Below are 15,710 nucleotides of genomic sequence, written 5' to 3' on the forward strand. Positions count from 1 at the left end.
ATAAATATTTGGACATTTCACATAAAGTAGTAGTATGGGGCTTTTATTTAAAGTTACATTAATGTCAAGTTGTACAAAGCATAAAGGTGTTTAGGTAAAGACTGACCTGACTACTCAATATAAGGGAGAGATAATCATTGCAGAAATTTGTATTATACATCCTTGCAACTAACTGATGTTGCATGATTAACTGTTAATTTGTTTCTTGTATTAAGTACTTAAGACTAAAAAATGGGTCAAGGAAACAGAAAAACAGAAAATAAAACTTTGTGTGTGTGTGTGTGTGTGTGTGTGTGTGTGTGTGTGTGTGTGCGCTGCAGAGCAGAGGTCGACCTTTGACCTTAGCTGACTACTGCATGCTAGAGGCCCTTGCTCTGTCAAAGGAAGAACTAGTCTACTCCGAGAGAGATCTTCCAACATTGATAGATGTTGTAGATATGAAAAAAGACAGAACATTGTATAACAATATTAGAAATACAAAGTCGAACAATATCACATTTGGATATACGAATTAATAAATAAAATAGCAGTTTGCTTAGAGGGCCAAGCTTCCTATATCGTTTTCTTTTTTAACTATCTCTTATAGTTTTCTTAAATCCTCTCTTTTCTAGTAAATAACAAGAACCTTGTTTGAGTCAGAGTTTTGATGTAATCATAGTTGCCGTTCCAACACCCTTCAGGGTCTTTTCAGTGATACTTTTACGGGATAAAAAATTGTGGTCTTAAATTCTTAGTTTCTGCTCTTAAGAGATATATCATTTGTCGGTCATCTCTGAACAGGCCATCAAATATTAAGACAAAGTTGTCAGTTGCATATTGCGTTGTATAATTAATTATTATTATAAATAATTCAGCTCAGGTTGAAATGCAGATAACATGAGACCAAAGTAAAATGCAAGGTAGTACTACTTACTTTTAACGTTTTAACGTTACGACGCAATGTCGCTAAAGCATAAATGCATCTGGTGAAGTCATATAACTTCAAGGTAGTACTACTTACTTTTAACGTTGGCGTTTTACAAAGAAACAAGTTTGGTTCAGTGTGCAAAGTTGAATCTTATCTTACATTTTTTTACAACTATTATAAGCATTGTGTACATCAAGGAGAATAAAATATCATTTCAACAGCTGTATTCATATAAAAAATGTCACAAGCACATTTTTTTTTTAACGTTTGTATATTTAATATAATTAGCTTAACTATTTGCTGCTACGTTATCTTTTTTTTTTAAATTGACATCTTTCACCACATCAAACACAACCAATCTTTTAAGTCAAGAACATTAGTGGTTCACATGCATAAGCGGCAACATGACAACATGAACTGTGTCTGTTTGTGTGTGTGTGTGTGTGTGTGTGTGTGTGTGTGTGTGCGTATGTTTCATGTGTATAATGGTACACAAGCACAAGAAAGTTGTAGGAGTGTGTGTATGGATGAATATTATACTCTTTCCTATTAATTTCCTACATTTTGACCATAAACAAAAAAATGTGTGACTAAGTTGAATAAATCACTCAAAATTCAAAGAAAGTAGTCACAATGAATGTTATGTGTTCAAATGCCATGTGTGATTTGGTGTGATCTGATGAAAAATACCACATTTATGGTACAGGGAATGTTGATCTTTTTTTTTTTTTTTTTGGACTTCTCACTGGCTAGCTCTTTTGAACTGAAAACGTAATTTCCGGTAGAGTGTTCGGGCATGGGAAAAATAGGTGTGGAGGGAAAAGGGGAGTGAACACAGATCCCCGGGCCAGAACGATGCAGGCACAGCCAGATGAGTACGGAGCAGCGGAGGACGCAGGAGGGCAGAGGACAGTGTGAGCCGGACATACCAACCAGAGCTAAGCATGCACAGACATACGGTCAACATTTTTAACAAAATGTAACGCGTGTGTGTGTGTGTGTTCATCATAGCAGAGGTTGACCCCTGACCTTAGGCCCAGTAGACAACAGTTGACACAGAAATGAGACGCCTTCCTCTGGCTCGCGGGAGACAGCTGCTTTTGGTGAGCACTCAGTCTAAAGTTCATACAGAAAGAGCTGCAGAAACAAGTTCTGAAAATGTAGGGTTTAACATCCATAATAATTTCTCCTTTGCAATATTGTAATATTGTAATGTACTGGGAGCAGATGAGGGTGCAGGAGAAGCAGAGGACACTGGGAACCAGATATACGAACCAGAGCGATGCATGCACAGACCCGTCAACATTTTCTACAAAATGTAAAGCCTAATTTGACCCAAGTTATTAGTTATTAAGCTGTTCCATTTCATATAATGATAACACGCTTTGTTGGACCGAATACGCAATCATTTGCCAATATTTTCGTGGGATGTCAGCTTTAATTTTTTGTTTGCGGTTCATTCCTATATTATTAAAAGACATTGAATGCAGTAACAAGCAGTATTTACCGGAGCCATTACACCTGGAATCTTGGATGCCGCTGTTAATGTTTCTCGACTTCGGCTAGGATTCCTGCTGGAAAATGTTTGATTGTGTAGTTTTCGTTAGAGAAGATTTTATAGTGATTTCCCCAAGATTTTACACCATAGAAAATGCTCCCGCTGTTATGTCATGTGCTCATGGACGTAGCTAGCTAGCTAGAGAACGCATGTGCTACGCTACAGTCGTGGTAATGGCACTTTATTCTGAACGAATATCATTGGCAGACTTTAGTTTTTATTGGTTAGATGTTTAGCACTTTCTCGCGTTTGCCTAATCCGTTTATTAAAACGTAAATTTAGTTTTCAAAAAAAATATGATCGACTCGACACTGCCAACATACGGATACGTGTTCAGAAAAAAATGATTTAGTTTATGTGAAAAAAGCAGCTACTCTATCGCCGAGGATCGATCATTTCAAAAACTAAAGCAGATAGCAGCGTTCGGCCCACCACCTATCACATGTTGCGATATTTCCTGACTTTTTCCATGTTTTATTAACTGTTTACTTGTCTTTTATTTTGAAATTACATGCAAAGCACTTTGCAACTTGTTTTGAAAAGCGTATTATTATGATTGTGCTTCATGTTTAAACTGGAAGCACAGAAACATCAGAAATAGCCCCCACCGTTACACCGAACAAAGTCAGTCATCACTGTTCTGCTCATCTACCTCATGTCTATTTCAATCTTACAATTACAATATTGTTATTAATATTTCACCATTGCACTGAACTGCCTTGCACTATATTTATATTTAAATCTTAATTCTCAGACTACCCTGATATTGCTCTATTCCTTCCCTCTCTTCAATTGTTATTGTATATTTCTTGTAAATTCTATTATATTGTTATACTGCATACTTAACAGTATTTTTTATATTTCTTACTGTCCTCTCTGTTTTTATTCTTATATGTTAAGTGAGTGTTGTACTTTGAGATCAAAGATTAACTGGAGTCAAACTCCTTTTTTGTTTACGCAAACATGGCCAATGAAGCTGATTCTGATTCTGACATGTTGAGTTCCCGCGCTGCCCCCTGCTGGTCAATCGCTGGTATCACACCTGTCATCAGACAGGAAGTGTGAAGCCTTTCAAAGTAAGAGCTGGTGTGTTTGGCTCTTATTCATTCTTTGTTTACATGTGGATTGTTGTTTTTATTTGTCTCCATTGACTCTGTTATCCATCTATTGATCTATGACAGAGCATAGAAAGGTTACATACTTCCATCACAATGTTCTCAGGGTTTAGGTCAGTGTTTCTCAAATGGGGGTACGTGTCCCCCTAGGGGTACTCTGGAGGACTGCAGGGGGTACGTGCAAGGGGGTCAGCTTCGCTTCAGAGTTCGAACCTCCTATGGCGTCATCTTGATGCTACCAAGCCATCACCTCCCGTTAGCATCCCATTGACTGCCATTCATTTTGACGTCACTTTGACAGAGAATAACTTTACATCTGAAGAGTTTAAAGACTCTATTTGTCCATTGTTTATTTCTAAAGAAACACAACAATGTATAAAAGGCTCCATTACCTTGTACCTCACGTTATGGCTCCGTAGCAGACGTTTTTATAAAAATAGGCTAACGATTGGGTCATAACCACGAGACTTACTGTCTCATAGTAGAGGAATTACCGTATAGTACAGGAGAAGCTCTCAGGCAGTTTGGACTTCCTTTAGCTGTTTAAGTTTAATTACTAATGTTAACTATCATTTTAGTGATCAATAATTAGCCTGTGTCTATGTTATCTCCTTACATATACCTACGCTCTCCGTCTCTGCTAGATTGGGAATGATTGAGATTTCTCTTGGCACAGCTACCAGAAGACTTCCAACTTTCAGACAGGTTGCTCACGTCACATCTACGTCTTCAAGCTCAGTTGGAGGCTGCTCAGTAACGCTCAGCCATCACCGGGAAAGATCTTCTAATATCCTTCACTGGTCTCCGTCCAGAGCAAGCTGTTTTCCAGGTCCAAGGCTGTTGTTTAGTAAATCTATCGCTGACATCACTGTATTCTTCCTCTTTATAGAGACTTTCTTTTCTACCAAAAATTATTCGAATACTGAGAGTCTTTTGGAGCAGATTGTCATTTTATTTCAGTTCTATTTACCTTCAATTTACATTACTTTTGGAAAATATATTGTTTGGATTCACTCAAGCTCGCCTGGGAAAGCGTGCGCCGCATGTAGGCTCGGTCCTTGCTAGCGGCCCTGGTTCAGATCCGACCCGAGGCCCTTTGCTGCATGTAGCCCAACACACACACAGAGACACACACACACACACACACACACTCACACACACACACACACACACACACACTCACACACACTCACACACACACACACACACACACACACACACACACACACACACACAGAGACACACAGAGACACACACACCATTCCGAGCCTCCACAGACCCTGACATAGAGCTGGGCAATATATCGATATTATATCGATATCCTGATATGAGACTAGATATCGTCTAAGATTTTGGATATCGTGATATGGCATATGTGTCTTTTCCTGGTTTTAAAGGCTGCATTACAGTAAAGTGATGTCATTTTCTGAACTCACCAGACTGTTGTAACTGTTCTATTATTTGTCTTTCCCCACTTAGACATTATGTCCACATTACTGATGGTTATTTATCAAAAATATCATTGTGTAAATATTTTGTGAAAGCACCAATAGTCAGCACTACAATATCGTTGTGGTATCGATATCGAGGTATTTGGTAAAAAAAATATTGTGATATTTGATTTTCTCCATATCGCCCAGCCCTACCCTGACACGTTGGGTCCATAGTCAGTATATAAACTGGACCAACAGATCCCGTGTCTCTGGACGGAGACCAGTGAAGGATGTTAGAAGATCTTTCCTGGTGATGGCTGAGCGTTACTGAGCAGCCTCCAACTGAGCTTGAAGACGTAGATGTGACGTGAGCAACCTGTCTGAAAGTTGGAAGTCTTCTGGTAGCTGTGCCAAGAGAAATCTCAATCATTCCCAATCTAGCAGAGACGGAGAGCGTAGGTATATGTAAGGAGATAACATAGACACAGGCTAATTATTGATCACTAAAATGATAGTTAACATTAGTAATTAAACTTAAACAGCTAATGGAAGTCCAAACTGCCTGAGAGCTTCTCCTGTACTATACGGTAATTCCTCTACTATGAGACAGTAAGTCTCGTGGTTATGACCCAATCGTTAGCCTATTTTTATAAAAACGTCTGCTACGGAGCCATAATGTGAGGTACAAGGTAATGGAGCCTTTTATACATTGTCGTGTTTCTTTAGAAATAAACAATGGACAAATAGAGTCTTTAAACTCTTCAGATGTAAAGTTATTCTCTGTCAAAGTGACGTCAGAATGAATGGCAGTCAATGGGATGCTAACGGAGGGTGATAGCTTGGTAGCATCAAAATGGCGCCATAGGAGCTACGCGGTGCGAGGAGAAGCTGACCCCCTTGGTCGGGTCCCAGCCTGCACAGACCCCAACATGAAGACAAAAGGAAAAACATCACATGATTTAATAACTTGTCAAAGAGAAAGGAGACGTCAGGCGAAAGCCTTCATGGCTAACTCGTTTCTTTTTTATTTGCACGTCCAATTAGTGTTAACAAACCTAACACAGAGGTTAGCATCCTGTTTACAGCAGGGGGCGCTCACACACACTGAAGCTCCGAGGACATCAGACAGGAAGGAAACCAGCAAACATCTTAATATCTGTACAAATCTACAGTCAGTCTCGGGACTTCTTTACACCTCCCAGGCTCAAAGGGACAGTTCATTCTTCTACGGTTATTAAAGTTAGCGAGCCGTCGGCCTCACTCACGAGCAGACCTAACCCTGGTGTTGTCCTCGCGGCAAATTTGACCCATTTTCATATCAGAATTATGGGTTTCTGAACCAAAATGCCCCAAAATAACATGAATGCGTGGATGTACGTTGTATGGAAGCCTCTGTCTCTGTTTGTGTGTGTGTCTCTGTGTGTATATGTGTGTGTGTGTATATGTGTGTGTGTGTCTCTGTGTGTGTGTGTGTCTGTGTGTGTATATGTGTGTCTCTGTGTGTGTGTGTGTGTGTGTCTCTGTGTGTGTGTGTCTCTGTGTGTGTGTGTATATGTGTGTGTATGTGTGTCTCTGTGTGTATATATGTGTGTATATATGTGTGTGTGTGTCTCTGTGTGTGTGTGTGTGTGTCTGTGTGTGTGTGTATATGTGTGTGTGTGTGTCTCTGTGTGTGTGTGTGTGTGTGTGTGTATGTGTGTGTGTCTCTGTGTGTGTGTGTGTGTGTGTCTGTTGGTGTGTGTTAGTGTGTGTGCGTCTGTGTGTGTGTATATGTGTGTGTCTCTGTGTGTGTGTGTGTGTGTGTGTGTGTGTCTCTGTGTGTGTGTGTGTGTGTGTGTGTGTGGCTCTGTGTGTGTGTGTGTGTGTGTGTGGCTCTGTGTGTGTGTGTGTGTGTGTGGGGCTCTGTAATGTACTTGGCAGGTAAAATTAATGGATTATTTTAATTGAATTGTGGGTGTTTTTTTTTCAATTTTATAGCATTTGAAATAAACTGATCCACTCAACATGCTCTGATCTCAACTATCAGTCAAAATAATTCATAATTTCTCTTTTTTTAAACCAAAAAAAATAGGTGTTATATCATTTAAATTACGTTTATTGACCATGTATTTAAAAAAGTGTCAAAAAACGTTGGAAAAAGAGCCAAAAAAAGGAAGGACAAGTTCACGGTCTACGGGAAGACAACGCCAGGGTTAAGGTGATGTTATAACTTTAAAAAAAGGTCTTTTTTAAGACTTAAAGTTGGAAAGAAACAGGCAATCACTCAAACAACAAAATGTTCAACCAGTTTCAACTAGAGCTGCAACCATCGGTAGAAAAACAACCACAAACTATTTAGATAATAATAATAATCATCGATTAATCCTTAAAGTCAAACGCTGTTTTGTGTGTGTGTGTGTTTGTGTTTCTCTGTGTGTGTGTATGAGTGTGTGTCTGTCTGTCTGTGTGTGTGTGTGTGTGTGTGTCTGTCTGTCTGTGTCTGTCTGTATGTGTGTGTGTGTGTGTGTGTGTCTGTCTGTCTGTGTCTGTCTGTATGTGTGTGTGTGTGTGTGTGTGTCTGTCTGTCTGTGTCTGTCTGTATGTGTGTGTGTGTGTGTGTGTGTGTCTGTCTGTCTGTGTCTGTCTGTATGTGTGTGTGTGTGTGTGTGTGTCTGTGTGTGTTTTTCAGCCTCTGAAACCTGGAGATGTCCTGCTCTTGTCTCCATTTTATATGTTATATTAAACATGAATATATATTTGGGGCTTTTGGCACAAAACCAGACACTTTAAGACTTCAAATTGGACTTTGAGAAACTGGCGATGGACATATTCTGACCCGATTAATCGATAAATCATGAGTTGCAGCTCTAATTCCAACCTCACTTTTGACAAACACCGGGGCTTTTATAAAACACACTCAAGAGACCCAAAGAAGGTTCCATCATCTCTGCAGGGAAATGTTGACACAGCAGCACACGCTGAGTCAGAGGACAAGGAACAGGAATGCACAACATGAGACAGAAAGAAGGAAGGGAGGAAGGGAGGGAGGGAGGGAGCTGTGGCAGCTTAAAGATCGCCAACATGTTCCTATTTCCATGTTGTGATTTGTAGATTCACAGCGTGTACAAATAACAAGGTCACATGACACACAGCCATCTTCTAACCGTATACATACTGGGAACTATATTCTCAGAAAGGTGAAGCTCTGCTACTTCTGCTATTTGGGCGGAGGGATATGCTAGAAGCACCGTTGCTACTCTCTGCTCCTCACCACGGGGCTTCTCAGGTCCATCCATCCATCCATCTTCATCCGCTTATCCAGTATCCGGTCGCGGGGGGAGCAGCTCCAGCAGGGGACCCCAAACTTCCCTTTCCCGAGCCACATTAACCAGCTCTGACTGGGGGATCCTGAGGCGTTCCCAGGCCAGGTTGGAGATATAATCCCTCCACCTAGTCCTGGGTCTTCCCCGAGGCTGAGAGGCTTCTCAGGTGCTGCGAGCATATCCCTCCGCCCAAGTAGCAGAAGTAGCAGAGCTTCACCTTCTGAGAATATAGTTCCCAGTATGTATACGGTTAGAAGATGGCTGTGTGTCATGTTACCTTGTTATTTGTACACGCTGTGACTCTACAAATCACAACATGGAAATAGGAACATGTTGGCGTTATTTTGTCACTTATTGGGAGCAGTAGGCTAGATGGAACCAGTTACCTCCAGGATCTGTGCTAAGCTAGGCTAGATGGAGCCGGTTACCTCCAGGATCTGTGCTAAGCTAGGCTAGATGGAGCCGGTTACCTCCAGGATCTGTGCTAAGCTAGGCTAGATGGAGCCAGTTACCTCCAGGATCTGTGCTAAGCTAGGCTAGATGGAGCCGGTTACCTCCAGGATCTGTGCTAAGCTAGGCTACCGGTGGGTGCATCAGACAGAGTTACAACACGCACGGAGATGAGAAGGGTATGTCTGGACTTATCTACCTCTGGGGGATACGGGGAATAAGACAAAGTCCCAATAAGTCGGCGTGTTCCTTCAACGATTAGTTGATAAAGATGCAAAGATGAACTGGGGTTTAGTTGGAGATTAAATCAAGTTAATCTCCAACTATTGTGATAATCAGATAATGGCTTTGAGTCATTTTTTTAGGAGAAAAAGGACAGAAATCCTACAGGGTTTCCTCGTATCGTGCAGGCCAGATGATGACGAGATAATGAAGTGAAGAATCCACCCACTTCCTGCTTCCATCAGAGAGTCTTGAGGGATGTTGTAAATTAAATATCATTCATGTTACAAACAAGTATTATACATCGTCTCTCAGTCCGCTGGAAAGCTGATTTGTTAGCGTCTACGGTGAGTTTTTTTTGTAAATCCCCGTAACGATGCGTAAGGAGCGATGACAGAGACAGTCCATCACGGAGCGTGTTGAATATTCGCAGTTTCTTATTGGCTCCTACGGAGGAGTACTTATACTTGGATATATTAGCTATATGCAGTGTTAGTGAGTATTTAAATTGGCATCTTCTTCCTGTCGGTGTAAAGTCAGCAGGTCTTCATTTTGGAGTTTTTTGTATTTTATTCTCTTCGGACAGACATGCGATGAACTGCATGACAACAGCAAGAGAGAGGGGGAATGGGTTGTTTTTTTTAATCTTCTTTTTTTGTTTTTAAAATCATATTTGAAGCATTCCTCCTCCACCCCCCACCCCCTCCTGTCTACACACACGGACAGCCAGGAGACACGAGGACAGTCTGAGAAATGGATTCATGGGATATCTTTTCAAATGGTTTCTGAGACTCGTGGAAGAGAGAGAAAGTAGAGACAGAGAGTGTGTTTGAAGGGTAATTTCGGTACAAGTCTCAGCCTAAAGTGACTGATAGGAACAACAATCTCTGAAACTGGTCCAGTATTAAACAAGAAACAGGCTGTAATGTAACCCTACAGCACTAATGTTCAGCATCAGTTAGCGTCCACTAAAAGTTCTGTTGTTGCCGCTGACAGACTCAGATTATTATTCTAAGTGTCTGACAACATTATGAAAGGATCCCTACAGAGATAGACCTTTTAGTTAAAGAGTAAGATCCTTTTAGTTTAACATGAAACAGCCCCGAAATCACCATCACCAAACTACACCAGACTCCATGTAATCAGTAATCATAATCAGTACTTTTAGCGTGTATAGAGCCAGCATATTTCCACCAGACTCCATGTAAATAATCAGTACTTTTAGCGTGTATAGAGCCAGCATATTTCCACCAGACTCCATGTAAATAATCAGCACTTTTAGCGTGTATAAAGCCAGCATATTTCCACCAGACTCCATATAAATAATCAGGACTTTTAGCGTGTATAGAGCCAGCATATTTCCACCAGACTCAATGTAAATAATCAGTACTTTTAGCGTGTATAGAGCCAGCATATTTCCACCAGACTCCATGTAAATAATCAGTACTTTTAGCGTGTATAAAGCCAGCATATTTCCACCAGACTCCATATAAATAATCAGGACTTTTAGCGTGTATAGAGCCAGCATATTTCCACCAGACTCCATGTAAATAATCACGACTTTTAGCGTGTATAGAGCCAGCATATTTCCACCAGACTCCATGTAAATAATCAGCACTTTTAGCGTGTATAGAGCCAGCATATTTCCACCAGACTCCATGTGAATAATCACGACTTTTAGCGTGTATAGAGCCAGCATATCTCCACCAGACTCCATGTAAATAATTAGGACTTTTATCATCGTAAAAAACATTTCATTCAAAGTGGACAGAAACTAAATAAAACTATCAAAAGCCGTCTTGGTTCATCTTTCCACTGTTCCAACAATCACCACTCTGGTTTGGTTGAAATTAACCCTTAATTCACCCATTTACATGTGGAAATATGCTGGCTCTATACACGCTAAAAGTCCTGATTATTTACATGGAGTCTGGTGGAAATATGCTGGCTCTATACACGCTAAAAGTCCTGATTATTTACATGGAGTCTGGTGGAGTTTGGTGATTTCGGGGCTGTTTCATGTTAAACTAAAAGGATCTTACTCTTTAACTAAAAGGTCTATCTCTGTAGGGATCCTTTCATAATGTTGTCATTGACATGACAACATGAGTCTGTCAGCAGCAACAACAGAACTTTTAGTGGACGCTAACTGATTAATACTGGACCAGTTTCAGAGATTGTTGTTCACATCAGTCACTTAGACACAAAAACATGGGAACATAGGGTCCAGGTTGCAAAATACCGAAGTTACCCTTTAACTTTGATCACAACAGTGTGTGTGTGTGTGTGTGTGTGTGTGTGTGTGTGTGTGTGTGTGTGTGTGTGTGTGTGTGTGTGTGTGTGTCTGTGTGTGTGTCTTTGTTTCCCAGCAGTGTTGGCTGGTAGAGTCCCAGCCGCGTGGCGGTGGTGTGTGTCGGCTGGATTTCGGAGGTTCCTCCCTCAGTACTCGCTCAGGTTGTGCCATTTGGAGATCTGCCGGCGGGGGTTTTCGCAGACCTCCCGCCAGTGGGAGGCGCCAGAGGGGGCGGGGCTGTGCAGGCCTAGCAGCAGGCGGCCTAGCACCTCGTTCTTGGTGGTCCGGTCGAAGTCAACCACCAGGAACTCCACAGAGATCTCGGGCAGCAGCTCGGGCGGGATGTCGTAGATGAAGGACTCGTTGAAGACCGGGTTCAGCGTGCACTTCTTCACGTGCGTCTTCTTCTTGGCGATGCGTTTGCGTCCGTAGAAGACGTTCACCTTCACGTACGGATCTGGGGAGGAAATAAAGACAAAAACATTAACGGCCATTTGGGAAGAACTTCTCAGAAACGCAACGTCACAAACGCTTCCAACCAGATGAGGATATAGGTCGTTTGTTCCCACCTTTTACTTAAAAAAGTTGTAAAATAATAGGTCAAATTTAAGACTTTTAAAGACCATTATGAATGAAGTTTAAGACCTTAATCACAACATCAACTGAGCCCTAAATTACATTTTTTTAAGCCAAGTATCGCTAAACTTGCAGTTCCCCGAAGCTGAAGAATAAAATCTGTTTCATGTCTGTGGTACAATCCGAAAGGGACTCGCGCCAATAACAGGAAATCTGATTGGCTGCAATATGAGTAGCATGTTGGTCTCATTTGTAGTCATAATACAGCGATATTATAGTTGAACTAGCAAAAGAAAGAACTACAACACCACAAAATTTAAAAGTCCCATGGCATGAATATTTCACTTTATGAGGTTTTTTAACATTAATATGAGTTCCCCCAGCCTGCCTAGTATCCTGTGTATCCTGCTCTGCCTTTGAGAAAATGAAAGCTCAGATGGGCCGATCAGGAATCTTCCCTTTATGACGTCATAAGGGGAAAGGTTACCTCCCCTTTCTCTGCTTTGCCCGCCCAGAGAATTTGGACCACCCATGAGAGAGAGAGAGAGGGATCATGGCTTTCAAACGAGCAAAGGAGCAGTTGGTCAAGGCCACACCCCCCCCCCCTCCTCTCTCTCCTCCTCAATAGCATTTAAAGCTACAGACACAGAAATGGCACATCCTAAGGAAAGCTCATTGTGGGACTGGCTCTAGTGGCTGTAATTCTGCACCAAGGCTGAATTTAGGGAAAGAGACTTCAGATACAGTATTAGAGGACCACTAAGGTCTATATAAAGAGACTTCAGATACAGTATTAGGGGACCACTAAGGTCTATATAAAAGAGACTTCAGATACAGTATTAGAGGACCACTAAGGTCTATATAAAAGAGACTTCAGATACAGTATTAGAGGACCACTAAGGTCTATATAAAAGAGACTTCAGATACAGTATTAGGGGACCACTAAGGTCTATATAAAAGAGACTTCAGATACAGTATTATGAGACCACTAAGGTCTATATAAAGAGACTTCAGATACAGTATTAGGGGACCACTAAGGTCTATATAAAGAGACTTCAGATACAGTATTAGGGGACCACTAAGGTCTATATAAAGAGACTTCAGATACAGTATTAGGGGACCACTAAGGTCTATATAAAGAGACTTCAGATACAGTATTAGGGGACTACTAAGGTCTATATAAAGAGACTTCAGATACAGTATTAGGGGACCACTAAGGTCTATATAAAGAGACTTCAGATACAGTATTATGAGACCACTAAGGTCTATATAAAGAGACTTCAGATACAGTATTAGGGGACCACTAAGGTCTATATAAAGAGACTTCAGATACAGTATTAGGGGACCACTAAGGTCTATATAAAAGAGACTTCAGATACAGTATTAGGGGACCACTAAGGTCTATATAAAGAGACTTCAGATACAGTATTAGGGGACCACTAAGGTCTATATAAAAGCATCCAAAAAGCAGCATGTCATAGGACCTTTAAGAAAATGAGCATAATGAGGCAGCGTTGCATGGACGTAGGGAAATTAAGACCTGTTTAAAATGATTTAAGACCTAGAACATAATACTTCAGCGAATGTAAGACTTTTTAAAGGGGTGATAGAATGCAAAACCGATGTTACCTTGTCATAGTTGAATAATGACAGTTTAGTGGGTAACTAGGACATACATAGAACCTCAAAATCCCATTGACACCTCTTTCCTCTGCAAATCTCACTATTTGAAACTGCCTCTGAAAACGGGCAGATCTCAACGAGCCGCCTTGTTGACATCAACTCGGCGGCTCCTCCTCATTTGGCTCTAGTCTCTATCTTTGTCACGCCCAAACATTTACATACACCACTGACCTGAGGTCAGCTTAGTCTTCTGAATAGGTCGAGCAGATCTCAGAAATGTTATACATTGTTCATCTGCTGTTTCATGACTAAATTCACTTCTGAGACTTTTTTATGCGAGAAATCAACTATGTAGAGGTCAAATATGGGCCGTTTTACAAAAATGTATGGCTAATTGCAAAGATGGAGCTCCGTCACGGCTGACAGCCCGCGGTGCTCCATACCCGCGTAAAGTCACCGTTTCTGGGTTACTGGACTACCAAACACCCCTGACAGAGCTCCAGGGCCTACAGCTCGCTGCTCTCCCTCCCCTCTTCCTGCTAAATGGCCGGTGTGTGTGTGAGTGAGAGCGCGGTCAGTGAGCTTGTTACGCCTGCAATCTCTTACCACAGGTTCCAGTTAATCTTATAATGGATATGTGTGTTGAGTTATTTAAACAAACGATCGGGGAAATAAACGCCTCTTGTCCGCGAGTGAGCTGGATGGAGCTCCATCACTGAGAGCTAGCTTGCCTCCTCCTAACGAGACCTCTGAAATTCACAAAAATGCATTAAATTGAAATTGGACAAAAGTGTTAGCTAAGCTTTGTAAGACCTTAGGGTAGCTGTGATATACATGCCGTGACAAAATTCAAAGTGCTAAGTATACGATAGTTATGCCGAAAGTGTAGTGGCAAACTTTTCCCATAGGACTGAATGTCGTCGTTCCAAATAGAGACATTCCACAGTGATGCCTAACTGTCCGTCCACACCGCCGCCGACTTGATCTTCTAAAGATACAGGAAGTCATTCATTTTCAATGGAAGCTGCTTCTCTCAGCTGCAAGGAGCGGAAAATCTGTCGGCGTCACGTTTTGGGCGTTTTGAGCGACCAGAGCGTCAATCAGAAAGTTGAAAGTAGGTCAACTTTATGGTAATGAGCTATGACGCGGTTCAGCGGCAACCAATCAGAATATAGACGTCCTTCACGCTGGCTGATTCCAGAGAAACATACGATGTAAACTTTGGTTCCTACCAAAACATTAGTTCAGAGAAAAAGGAGGAGAAGCTCATCATGGCCGTTGCTGGGTTCCCTATCATTTATGATATTTGCGTATAGGGACCAGTTAACGTTACCTGCCGGTCACATGGTCTCTAAACAGTCCGCTCACGGTGAAGTCCTGCACGGATCAACAGCTGGCGGCTGCTCCCTCTGCCTGCACGCTGCTGCGGTTCAGCGGCTAACGAGCGAGCTAACTGCTAACAGACACCGCTGCGACCAACAACCAATACACATTCTGTCATTATATATGTCATTTATAAAAGGTTTCTAGTGTCAGTGTATTGGCCGTGCAGTGGCTGCTTGATCTTTTTCCATGATGAACATAGAATGCTGCTACGTCAGAGCGGCCAAAGCCTCAAACAGCTTCCCCGGACTTTCTGACCAGCGTCCTTGACCGGGCGGCCAGAGCTTCTTTGCAGCTCAAGTCGGCGGCCGTGTGGACGTACAGATAACGGCGGTGTGGACGTACTGTAAGGGCGAAAGAAATAGCACCTGGGACATTTTCAGCCCAACCAATGTTACATACCCTATTAGGAGACCTTAAGGAACAGTGTGACATACCTTATATAATCATTCTATCACCCCTTTAAGGCCTAAAATTTAGATTTTGAAATTTTAGACTTTTTAAGACCCTGCAGAAACCCTGTAGGAGAAAAAGTCTCAATATTTCAGGCGGAAAAATGATTCCAAGTTGAAACTGGTTCTCAACGCCCAATCCTACAATCCTCAGAAAAAGACAGAAGAAAATGTGTAAATGTTGACTTTTAAGCTCCATAAACTCCCCCAAATACTCGGCTGGATGACTCACTTGCTGACAGGCCGGTGATGTCCATCTTGGGGAGGTGTCGAGCCTTCAGGACGACCACGCTGAGACGGTGAGACACCGGCTGGTAGGACAGAGACGCCAGCAGCTCCCCGCGACTCTCACACTGGAAACACACACACACTCTGGCTCTTTAAAGGGACACTACG

General features: G+C 41.8%; 1 protein-coding gene across 2 annotated transcripts in view; it reads right to left on the reverse strand.

The window, feature by feature from the left end:
- Positions 1-11,239: 11,239 nt before the first annotated feature.
- syt11b (synaptotagmin XIb) overlaps positions 11,240-15,710 on the reverse strand; it is a 17,634-nt gene continuing 13,163 nt past the window's right edge. Inside the window, exons 3-5 of one of the 2 annotated variants that reach the window (XM_036005805.1) lie at positions 15,547-15,667; positions 11,417-11,737; positions 11,240-11,357 (exon numbers count right to left, since the gene is read on the reverse strand). In XM_036005805.1, the coding sequence (XP_035861698.1) occupies positions 11,427-11,737; positions 15,547-15,667 (432 nt within the window). In that variant the 3' untranslated portion in view covers positions 11,240-11,357; positions 11,417-11,426. Of the gene's footprint in view, positions 11,738-15,546; positions 15,668-15,710 lie in introns of both variants that reach the window. The other variant, XM_031318551.2, reaches the window with a different exon arrangement.

The sequence above is a fragment of the Sander lucioperca genome, chromosome 10, assembly GCF_008315115.2.
Source record: "Sander lucioperca isolate FBNREF2018 chromosome 10, SLUC_FBN_1.2, whole genome shotgun sequence".
Lineage (NCBI taxonomy): Eukaryota > Metazoa > Chordata > Actinopteri > Perciformes > Percidae > Sander > Sander lucioperca.